Source organism: Pinus tabuliformis, chromosome J (assembly GCF_031772625.1).
Source record: "Pinus tabuliformis cultivar Carrire ecotype Pingquan chromosome J, CPIR1, whole genome shotgun sequence".
NCBI lineage: Eukaryota > Viridiplantae > Streptophyta > Pinopsida > Pinales > Pinaceae > Pinus > Pinus tabuliformis.
The window spans coordinates 698264357-698276745 of NC_142295.1; the positions used below are offsets into that span (position 1 = coordinate 698264357).

Sequence of the window (12389 nt, forward strand, 5' to 3'; positions counted from 1 at the left end):
CAACTTGGCATATGATCTAATCCGCAAGGAGATCTTCTTCAGTTTGATGCACAAGTACACCCATTCCCTAACCTAGAATTCCTTGAAGAACCTATTCTGATCTGCATAATTTTTTTGCCTATCCTGTGCTGCCTTTAGATTCTTCTTGATCACCTACATTTCCTGTTGCATATCTGCCAACATATTTGGACCAATCAATACCCTGTTAACCAAATCATTCCAACTGATAGGAGTGTTACAACTCTGCCCATACAATGCCTCAAAAGGAGTCATCCTCAATGACTCTTGATAACTGTTGTTGTATGCGAACTCTACCAAAGGGAGATACTCTTCCCACTTCTGTTGCTGATGCATCACATACATCCTCAACATGTCCTCCAATATCCTATTGACCCTCTCTATTTGTTTATCTTTTTGTGGATGATAAGCTATGCTGAAGGTCAACTCTATGTCTAAATATGCAAAATAAATCCTTCCAAAACTTGGAAGTGAACTTCTCATCCCTGTTCGACACAATCTTTTTTGGAAGACCATGTAATCTGACCACATCTCTAATGAATACTTGTGCTACATCACTAGCTGAGAATGTAGACTTCATTGAAATGAAATGTGCAAATCTATCCACAATGACCATAATGGAATCATGTTGTTTCACTGTCTTTAACCACCGTGTGATAAAGTCCATGGAAATGACCTCCCATTTCCACTATAGAATTGCAATTGGATGTAGCAGTCCACCTAGATGCTTACATTTTTCTTTCACTCACTGACAGTGAAAACACCTCACCACAAACTCTGCTATATCCCTCTTCAAGTTCAATCAATAATAATATATCTTCACTACTGTCAGTGTCTTTTGATAACCAAGGTGATTTGAATAAGGTTTCACATGAAACTCCCTCAAGATCACCTTCTTGAGCTCACTAGTATCCGGTACATATATCCTATCTCAGAACCTAACCAATCCATCTGCCATAAGACAATAATCCATACCTTGTGCACCTGCACCTGCACTTGTACCTATGCCTATACTTCCACCTATACCTCTACAACTACATGTACTTGTACCTACACCTATACCTCTACAACTACATGTACTTGTACCTACACCTATACCTCTACAACTACATGTGCTTGTACCTTCACCTATACCTGTAATATAACCTGCACCTATACCAACACCCTGCTGCAACTTGTGCACAATCTCCATATACTTGACATCCTGCAGACCTGCCTGCAAGATCCTATCTTGTAAGTTTGTCTCATAGGAGCTCATGGCTACTAAGTGATGTACCTATACCCATCTGCTGAGAGAATCTACCACCATGTTCTCTTTACCTTTGATGTACCTGATCTCGAAATCAAAATCACTGATCATGGCCAACCATCTAGCCTACATGGCATTTAGATTCAGTTGGTCAAACAAATACCTCAACCCAATATGATCACTCATAAGTACAAACCTCCTGCCAAGAAGATAGTGTCTCCACATCTTCAATGCATGTATGATGGTTGCTAACTCGAAATCACGTGTCAGGTAGTTCTGCTCATGCTCGTTTAGTTTCCAGGACTCATAACATACCACCTGTCCATTCTACATAAAGAATCCAACAATCCCTCTTTTGCAAGCATCCGTGCATACCACAAACTCCTTGTTCGGATCTGCAATCTGTAGTACTGGTGCATGCATCAACAACTACCTAAGCTGTTCAAATCTAGCCTCACACTGCTCAGTCCATTCAAATTTATTACCTTTCCTTTGCAATGGTGTGAGAGGATAAGAAATCTACGAGAAGTTCCTAATGAACCTCCTATAGTAGCTTTCCAAACGCATGAAAGATCTCACCTCATACACACTCTTAGGAGCTACCCAATCCATGATGGACCTTATCTTCTTTGGATCTACTACAATTCCCTCCTTGGAGAAAACATGCCCCAAGTAATGTACCTCAGTCTGGAAGAAACTACACTTGTTGAGCTTAGCATACAACTGATGCTCTCTCAACAAACTCAACACTGGTGCTAAATGTTCGACATGCTCTTCCTCATTTTTAAAATATACCAGTATATCATAAATGAACACAATAACAAATATATCCAAATATGGATGCAACATGCTATTCATCAAACACATAAATGTAGCTGGAGCATTAGTTAAGACAAGTGGAACAACAACGAACTCATAATGCCCATAACTAGTCCGGAACACGGTCTTGTAAATTTCCTCCTCTTTGATACCTACCTGATGGTATCTGGATCTCAAATCAGTATTTGAGAACATTGCTGCTCCCTTCAGCTGATCGAACAAGTCATCAATCCTCGACAAATGGTACCTGTTCTTGATAGTCACTTTGTTCAAATTCCTATAGTCAATGCATAATCAGAGTGTTCCATCTTTCTTCTTTATGAACAACATTGGTGCGCCCCAAGGTGATACACTTGGCCTAATGTATCCCTTGTCCAACATTTCCTTTAATTAAAACTTTAACTCAACCAACTCAGGTGTTCTCATATTATAAGGTGCTTTTGATGCTGGAGCTACCCCTGACACTAATTCAGTAGAAACATCTACCTCCTGTGAGGTGGAAACTTTGTAATGTTCTCAAGAAACACATCCCAGGATTGCTATAGAACTGGTTATATTCTCAACACATCTTCATCGTCAGCCTCCTTACCCTTATCACTAGAAATTCGCACTGCAAATAACTTACACCCTATCTTGCGGCTACACTTTGCTTGCATAATTGTCACCATCCTAACTAATATGACTTTCTTATTTCCCTGTAATACTCAATGGGTTTATCATAACAATCTACCTTGGTTCTATGAAGATACAACCAGTCCATGCCCAACAACATAATGTATGAACCCAATGGTAATACATTCAAATGTGTTGCGGTAGGCATCAACACACTCAATGGGTGTATCATAACAATCTACCTTGGTTCTATGAAGATACAAACAGTCCATGCCCAACAACATAATGTATGAACCCAACGACAATACATTCAAATGTGTTGCGGTAGGCATACCATTCAAGTGAAATGCACAAGATCTTACCCAATGATGAAAGTGTTTCTTCATGCTTGTAGCCAACTACACTTACCAAGACTCTGCATGAAATTCCTTACTCAAACCACACTTATCCACCAAGTCAGGACCAACATAGCTATAATTAGATCCAGGGTTAATAAAAATAGAAATAACTTGATCACAAAGCTTACTGTCCATCTCAATGATAGATGCTTGATGCTCTACCTATTTGTTATCCAAGGCTGCGTAGATACATGAAATACTTTGACCAACGTCTCCAACAGTCTTTGCCTCCTGCACACTATATATCTTATGCTTACCACTCGTGTACTGTGGACAATCCCTCGTGTGATGATCTCCTCCACAAGTCCAACATTGCACGAGCTCCCTATTCTTCTCCTTAGATCAATGTCCCTGTCCTCTATCCGATGCATTGAACCTCTTAAGTGGTGCAACATTCTCCTTGTTACCCAAGTCCTATGGTCTTACTTGCTTCTTGTCCCATTTTCCTTTGTTCTTTGTATTACCTCTCCAATTTGGCTTCATCTCAGTTCAACACTACGATTGTTCATAGCAATGCTTCAGTTTTCAGATGGTCTCATCCAATGATCTAGGCTCATCAAACTCAATCCTATCTTTGAATGCAACCGGTAACCCGCTAACGAATCTCTGAACCTTAGCATTCTCCTCCTTGAGGTAAGGCACATACCTCAGCAACTCCAAGAATCTGCTAGTGTACTCATCATCTGTTATGGATCCTATCTTTAGCTCATAGAATTATTTTGCCCTGTCATCAAAGTATCTTTCCTACAAATACTTCTTCTTGAATAGCTGCTCAAACTCACTCCAAGTCAAATCTTCCTCATTTATACCTCTGACATTCTTCATGTCTTCCCACCAAATTTATGCTTTTCCTTTGAGACCGAATGTAGCCACTCTAGCTTTCATGTTCTTTGAATAGTCATGCAATATGAAGAAATTCTTCATGCCTAGCAACCATGCCTCTGCATCTTGTGATTTCTTTACCTCTCCATCAAAAGTAAGTAGATTTTATTTCTTAAACTCATATGGAAAATACCCCTTATCACTCCTCCTGTAAGGATGATACCGATGATGATCATAGTGCTTATCTGAATTAGAACTAGAGTCATACTTGTGTCTATCCCTTATCCTATCCAGAGTGTCCAACAATCTTCCATCTCTGATTGTGTCATCTCTATATCATCTGTGACCACCATGCAATCTACTACCATATGCCTCATTAGTTCTATCCTCCTGCACATGGCTAATCCGAAGCGGTTCCTGTCACTGAAAATCTGACAAGCTCTGAGTATGACTGCATTTAACTTTGCTAACATTTCTTGTGCCTGGATGATTATGTCATTATCTACCTTACAACTCCTTATCTCTTACTTTAAGCTTCTCAATGTCACTTCCAATTCATAAGAGTTCCCAACACCATACTTCTCTTCAGATTCACAACGAAAGTCTTTGTAGTCAACCATCTTTCTAGCCATTTGATATTTCTTCCTGCAAGGTGTACCATGTCATCTAAACCAAATTGCAATAAACCAACATACCTTAGTATAGCTCGGGGAGGATACCTTATCTACAATATCAACAAATCAACGTGATACATGTATAACATAATCATGACAACATATAAAAACGTGAAACATAAGCATATGACCATGCAACCATCATTCTAGCTTATTGTCCATTCATCAATGCATGACCTCAACAACAACACACACCACGACCTCATGCATGACAAACACCATCATTACGTCACTATACAATTGACCACATGCAACATGAACATGCATAATTATCCACACATATGCATAAACACATATGACCAAGCATGAATGAACAACACTTGAAATCAAACCTGCAAGAATGATACATGCAACCAAGCATACAAGAATGTAACCAAACATGCAAGAATGTAACCAAGCACACTAGAGCAATACATGTAAGTGATATAAATCGACATGTAACCAGTCATACACTCACATCAATGCATTCCACAAGAACACCTGAAATTTCACATGATGACATCACTAAAACCATGAAAAACATCATGCAAATACAACAAGCACATAGAATGCAAGGGTGAGAGACACAAATGCAACTGACATGCATGCATGACCAACACATAGCCCATCCAGTTTGAAGGGTGAACCATGCTTTGATACCACTCTGTAACACCCTCCTCTCACATCTACCCAAGCAACCGTCCAACCAGGGTAAACATGTGATGAGATGTCACTATGATATGATTCAACCTCCTAAGTCATGTTAAGGAAGTAGAACCAACAGAAACACACCAAACAGACATTAATCATCAACTACATGACCCTCAGGAACCTATCCAATACTTTAGAAAACTTGCCTTGGGGTCCCACTGAGCTTTTGGACAATTTAAGGGTTAGTTGCTCTGATGCTATAGGCATGCGTGCAACCCACAACTCAAAGTCACTCTCACAGGCTTGCCTGTTAGTGACCAGAGACCAAAACTGTCAGTGAAATGCCAGTGACTCTAGGATTTGAGCCACTTTTTTTTAGGCCCAGAGCCTAGGTCACTACCCAGAATTGAACCATCTCTTAAGATCAGTAAAATAACATGGAAATGACAATACTAAAGCAAATTCTTGTCCAAGACCTTGACTCGACCCCTACTAACCATGCCAGGCATTTTGTCAAACATATTGCAATTGTGTAATCTACAGGGGTGATTAACAGTTCTGAGCATAGGGGTCTCATACTTAGTTGAGAATCGCGAAGAACCATTGATATCTCAACACATCAACTTCCATTCCATCCATTAGGTCATATATACATTTATCATTTCAATTAGAATTAAAAACATGAGGCAAGCCATACATGGTTGCTGCCATAAAACACATACATAACCAACTATTTACAGTGCCGGAAATCCATCAACCAAGGGGATATCCCTGATGTGAAGTTCCAACTAGACATCACACCGTTTGGTGTAGGAGTCCCATCTAATATGAAGGCCCAATTTCCATATGCTTCGAGATTTGCCTTGGCTCTAGTTGTCAGCACATGAGAGTGTTACGCTAGTATCTTCAAACAACAAGATACGTGTGTTTGGTGAGTGCGTAACGTAAATGTGTCAAGGTTATCTTACTACAAAGGGGGAGAGTAAAGTGAGCCTCTAAGTGAGAGGTAGTAGTACCACACAGGAAGAGACACACGCAAACCAAAAAGGATATGTCCATCATCCAAAGGAATAGTCCTCAACGGACACGATAGTCGTTAAAACCAAAGTATAAGGGAATACACGTACACCATCCAACAGAGTAGTCCACACAGACCAAACAAGACCTGTCTGTCTAATTTCCTGCGGAGTAGTCCACAAGGGAGAGACAACAATGATAATAAATACAACATATCTTCAACAATGTAAGTACTAAAACAACCAAATTAGTTCAACTATCTTAGTATAGGTTAAGAAAACATGCATTACAAATGTTTAAAGAGTAGTCTTACAAACATCTACAAAATGTGTTGGCCTTAACATGCTTCTGAATTAAGAAAAAGTCCCAAGACACATCTATACACCATACATCACTAGTCCCAGTAGTGGGACATTGGAGCCACTCCTCGCTCCTCAAAGGATAGACTATAGACTCTCAAGGACATGTGGGAGAAGCCAAGGTGAAAATTCCTTGTGCATACAATGGGAGGGGTATATATAGCCAAGGGTGATGCTTGACCCTTGTGACTTTTGGATTACCCTCATCACTGTTCAACTCCCCATGACTCTTCGACTTCTTGTGTGCGTCCATTAGACTTCCCTTTACATTACATTCAGTTACAACGCATATTTCTCGTAATGGTGATGTGGCCGAGACAACTCATGACACAACTCGACATGACACTGCTGACATGTATTGGTTGACTGCGGTGTCCATATCAAGATGATGCGTTGCTGAGTGATGGATGTACTCATGCTGTGCTTTGTCCTCTCCTCCACATGGCATAGTGCTGCGAGGTCTTCGATGGTATTGGTATTGTTTGATGGTTCAATGCATGCATTCCTTTCTCTTGTTGCTTGATATGCTTGGTACTTTTGTCTAGCTGAAAGAAAGTCTTCTAGCATGTGCGCTCCTTCTTCATATCGTTTGTCATCTCGCCATGATCTATCAGTCTACATATTCCTGCAATTCACTCATGATGGGATGACATCAAATCCAAAACCTCCTAATCTAGCATGATGCATTCTTCTCGTGTTCCAGGTTATAGGGAGGGAGGAAAACTCATTGAGACAGTGGAGAGCACGGCTCAGGCTGGAATGAGGAATTCCAAGAGGACATGCTGCACTATTAGGAAAAATTGCACAGTGACCACTGGGAGGCAAAATTCTGCAATGAAAATCACTAGTGTTAGCTGTAAAATGGGACACTAAGGGGGGATACCTACGTGTAGTTTCTATAGGAGATACAAAGTCGGGTTGTAGAGGGACCTGCTAAGCATGACTACACAATTTCTGGGAATAGTGTAGGATAGGCAGCAGGGGAACTGCTAGACATGTATGCACAATTTCTGAAGGCAGTGCAGAGCAAGGAAACCAGGGTCAACTGAGCAATTCTGCGTATTTTCCGAGAACAATGTAGAGAAAGGAAACAGAGGACCAGCTGGGCATGTCTACGCATTTTTTGAGAATAGTGCATACCCTAGTTTTAGAGTAGTGCAGGCTTCGGGTAGGAAAGAAGGAGGCATATTGTCAGCTCAATTTATTGTGTAAATTAAGGCATGTATTTTACTATTAATCCAGGTTGGTAATATTAAAAGAAAACCACAATTTATGGATTTTTGGTTAAGGACTAATATAGAAATAATTTATGATAATGGAAATACATATTATAAATATAAATCACTCTTCACAACTTAAGCAAAAATATTTAAGTTTATTACATAAAAGCATACATTATTAGTGAATGAAATTAGACTATTTAAAAAAAACAAGGAAGAGGCTCTTTTCAAAGAGACCTGGTTGTCCTCCCTCAACAATTCTATAATGAAATTTCCAATATCTAAGTAAGCATAAGAGAATGTAATGAAAGCATAAGAATTTAATCTAAGAAAGCTTGAAAGAAGTGAATATTGTTCAATCATAGTCCTAGCTCATGGAGAAGAGTCTCTTTTCTAAGAGACCTGTTTGTCCTTCCACATTTAAGATAATGACTAAAAGGAAGAAATATTCACTTAACACATGCCATAAAATTAATTCTCATTAAAGATATTTATAAATATTTACAACAAATGAATATAATAAACATGGAGAATTAAACTATCATATGCACAAATATGAACATCATACAACAAAGTGTACTTAGCTTAGTATGGGGACCCTCCAAACTTGCTGGTACACTCCTAAAACACTAGACTACAACAACTCATTCACTACAGAAAACATAAAGAAATCATGAAACAAAAGCTCTATCTTTAATTATCTCAAAATAATAATCTTTAAGTTTTTCTACATGTCTTAACTATGAATGTCTTTCTTTAAATAGGCAAAATAATAACCATATAAGCTAAAAATTTTGAAATAACCATCATTAATGTTTTCTAACTTCATTAGGTCGAAGCCATCCATTAGTTACAAGAAATCTGGAAGAATTTCAAAAAATCCTAAAACTACCCCTTTTTAATAGGGATTTCTGGGTGACAGGACAAGTTTGACCAATGTTGTTCGGGGTTGTATTTGCTCATTTTGACCAAACCAATAGTTGTTCATCCATCTGTGGTTCCTAAGATTTCCAAATATATATTCAGCTCGAGCCTAGGTGTTTTTCACATATCACTTTAATGGAGCTATTACGGGAATTTTCAATGCAGTCTAAAATTAATTTTAAAACCCTTTTTTTACAAAAAACTCTAAAAATTGAAAAACTTAATATAATTACATGAATATGAAAAATAAGGGTAAAATGAAGCATATGTGAGTGGAATAAGGTGGAATATGATGGTAAGTAAGTGGTTTTATGATAAACAAAAATGACCAAAATTGAGGGCCAACATCTCCCCCTTGTTGATGCTGAAGCATGTCCTCATGCTTGCTTCCTTCACTTTGACCTTTTGAGTGTTGATGTCCCTGCTGAACCTGTACCTGTACCTGTAGCATCCTGTTGTGCAGCTTGAAGTAAAATTTCAATGCCCTCATGCTCCCCTGCTTTATAGATGGCAACTTTTACCTTTTGTTTTTCATATTTGTATTGCCACAGTTTCTTCTCTTTTAGCCATCTATAAGCTTGTTTTGAAATGAGCATGTTTTGAGTTTCAAGCTTTTTGACTTGTTTTTCCAATTTCTTGTTCTCTTTGGCCATTTTATTATTGTTTTCCCTGTACATATTGTTTTCCTTCTTCAAGTATCTTTCCATAATTTTACTATCCCTTATCTCATCAGTCAACTTTGTTATTTTCTTCAGATCTTCCTCATTGTGAAACTCTTCTCTTACCTCTTTAGCATATGCATGTGATGAAGTGGCTTCTATCCAAGGATCCTCAAAATAAGAGCCCTTTTCCATAGGCTCTTCCTGAACTCCCTTCCAACGTTTATATCATTTCATTGATTTTCTTAACAATCTCATGTTTTGGTTCTTTCTCAACAATCTCAAGTTCTGGTTCCTTCTCTTGGTTACTTCGTCCTTCTTGCGATCTCCTTCTTGGTTTCCTTGGGAAAGACAAAAATGATATTTGTTTTTCTACCATGACACTATTGTTTCTTTTTAGATCTTTTTCTAGGATATAAAGGGGAATTCATAATGCTTTTTGTAATATGTCTTCACTCCCTATTTCATGTTCTTCAAAGTTATTTTTGGCCAACAAATCCTTGCAATGTGTCCCTTTGTTTCTCACTTGATATTTAACAAGTATTTTAATCAACCCACAATGGTATTGAGCTTCTATTTTGTTTATGGCTCCTTCTATCATTTTAATCAAACTCCTTTAAAATAAATAAGGGATGTTAATTTTGCAATCTCATTTAATATGCTGCAGCAATTTTATGTGATAAAGATAAACTAGGCTATTCCTATTGTCAAAAGTGAAATATCTCTAGATGATTAGAACTAATTCAGACCAAGGCTCCCTGAACTAGTCCCTTTGAATTCCTTTTGATCTATCAAAGGTGCCTTTCCTCTGTTTTCTAAAAAAAAGGCCTAACCTTTTTATTTGAAATGCAACCCCTTATGATATTCTTCCCCTTCCAAAGGAAGTTCTAAAGCTTGAGATATAAATGTTGGGTTTATTGATATGGGAAGTTCACCCACCTTGGTTTTCCCATTTTCAATTTTTTTGATGAATTCCTGTGTAATCTTGTCATTATGGCCATTAAATTTTCTTAGGAATTCAAGTAATCCTGCTTGAAATAACTTTTCCACTACATCTTTGCTCTAGTTTTCTAGTTTGAACTCTTTAGGTTCCATTCTTGTTGCCATGTTTTATGTATACCAATTAATATATGCTTGTCCTGTAAATAACCTCATAAAATATATATGACAACAAAATATGCAACAAGAATTTTTGGTAAATTTACTTACTAGTCCTCCCTAGCTTGTTAAAAAAAAAAATGAACTCTTCAATTTTTGTGTATTCTGCCTTCTGCTACAATTTTTATGCTCTCTGAATGAATGAAAAAAAACCTGACTGTGTAAAGACGTAAAATACAATATTTTCACTGTAAATTACCTCACTGTCTTTCAAATCATGTTTTTTTCTCTTTGTTTTGCAAAATTTACTTCTGCAAAGTATGAGAAAGAAAGGAAAAAGAATTCCTCTGTTCTAAAACATGCATGCTGTAAACATTTATTGCACAAATTGTTTGACGAATTTTGCATGAAGAAATTGTTGTTTGATACCTGAATTGGAAGAGGAATTGGTTGAAAACTCGGTGTTAATGGCCTCTCTTCCTTTTAGTCATATAGTTCCATCAAAACTAGTTCCCTATCATTTTGAGAAATCATTGACTCTTACAGGTGGCACAGGATTTTAATGACAACAAATAGCAAACAATTCCGAAACTGAAGTCTCATATGGCACATTTCAAATAAATCTGAAGTTCACTTTTCAAAATCATTTTCATTTAATTTCTGAGGGGACAGATTCTTACCTTCACTGGGAGTTCTCTGCGTAATTCAAGGGATTCTTAGCGTAATATATGGCTTAGGTTGGAGCTTGGCACAAAACCTTCTTTGAAACACTGTTAAACTCCTTTTTAACTCTCCATATTGCTCGGTGTTGCCCTTATTTCTCCGTGCCTCTTCTTATTTCTCTATTCTCCCCTTGTTTCCTACACTGGACAGGGTTTTTATGCTGCGCTTTTCACAATTTCCACGATTCAATGATTTCTCTATGGCTCAGAGTGTATGAAAAATTTGACAACGTACTCTCTACGGCCAGGAGTAGCTCTTCTCTACGGCTCAAGAATAGCTCTTGTACATCTCCGGGCTGCGTGAATTCATTGTGTTTCGAAGCTGAATGAGCGATGATGACCGTAGAGCCTTTCTTTGAAATTTGACCAGTTTTTATTTGTCCCTATAATGTCAAGTTTCAAATGCTGTCACAACATGATTTATGGTTCTGTACTTGTTTTACATTTGTTGAATTAGGACCTTAGTTTATGATTTATGTTGTATGCACTATACTCATGTATTCAATACATGCATTCAACGCCTTTTATATACTCATACCTTCAACGCATTTATTTAACACATTCTGTATACTCATGCCATACCATTATGCACATCTTTTCTTGTTGTGGTTTTATCATTGTCGTTTGTCCTTTGTTTATCATATGCACTTATGTATTTTTAAAATGACCATAGTTTTAGGTCATTTTAAATGTCTTTACAATGATAATAACTTTATGGCTTTGATTTTGTAGATCCACAACCTAATATTTCTTGGTGGTATAGACAATCAAAAGGAAGGAGATGTGGTCAACAAGATCAGTCACAATTTGTAAATGATATGGTTGAAATATGAATATATGGTAGAATAATGAATGAATAAATGTTTAAATATAATGTATATAAATGGTGGAGATGTAAATGTATAGTGGAATAATGAATGAATAAATGTGTAGGGTAATGATATAATGTATATGGATATGAATTTTCATATTCAAGTTTTTAAACTAAATTATCAATCTTAGGAAAAAATTTGCAAATCAAAGGCTTTAAAAGAAATCTAGTCTTACAATACTTTCCTTTGATTTGATAGCTCATTACTCTTTTGTCATCACTTGACTTTTCAAAATGAATTCTTGTCAATACTGGATTATGAATAGATTTATGTATTTTCTTTAGGTCCCTTTGACG

At 37.3% G+C, this 12389-nt stretch overlaps 1 protein-coding gene across 1 annotated transcript in view; it reads left to right on the top strand.

The window, feature by feature from the left end:
- The window catches only part of LOC149228720 (uncharacterized), a 194990-nt gene extending 182851 nt beyond the window's left edge, over positions 1-12139 (top strand). Inside the window, exon 4 of the mRNA XM_089375720.1 lies at positions 11954-12139. Coding sequence (XP_089231846.1) covers positions 11954-12054 — 101 coding nt within the window. The 3' untranslated portion in view covers positions 12055-12139. The remainder of the gene's footprint in view (positions 1-11953) is intronic.
- The last annotated feature ends 250 nt before the right edge of the window (positions 12140-12389 follow it).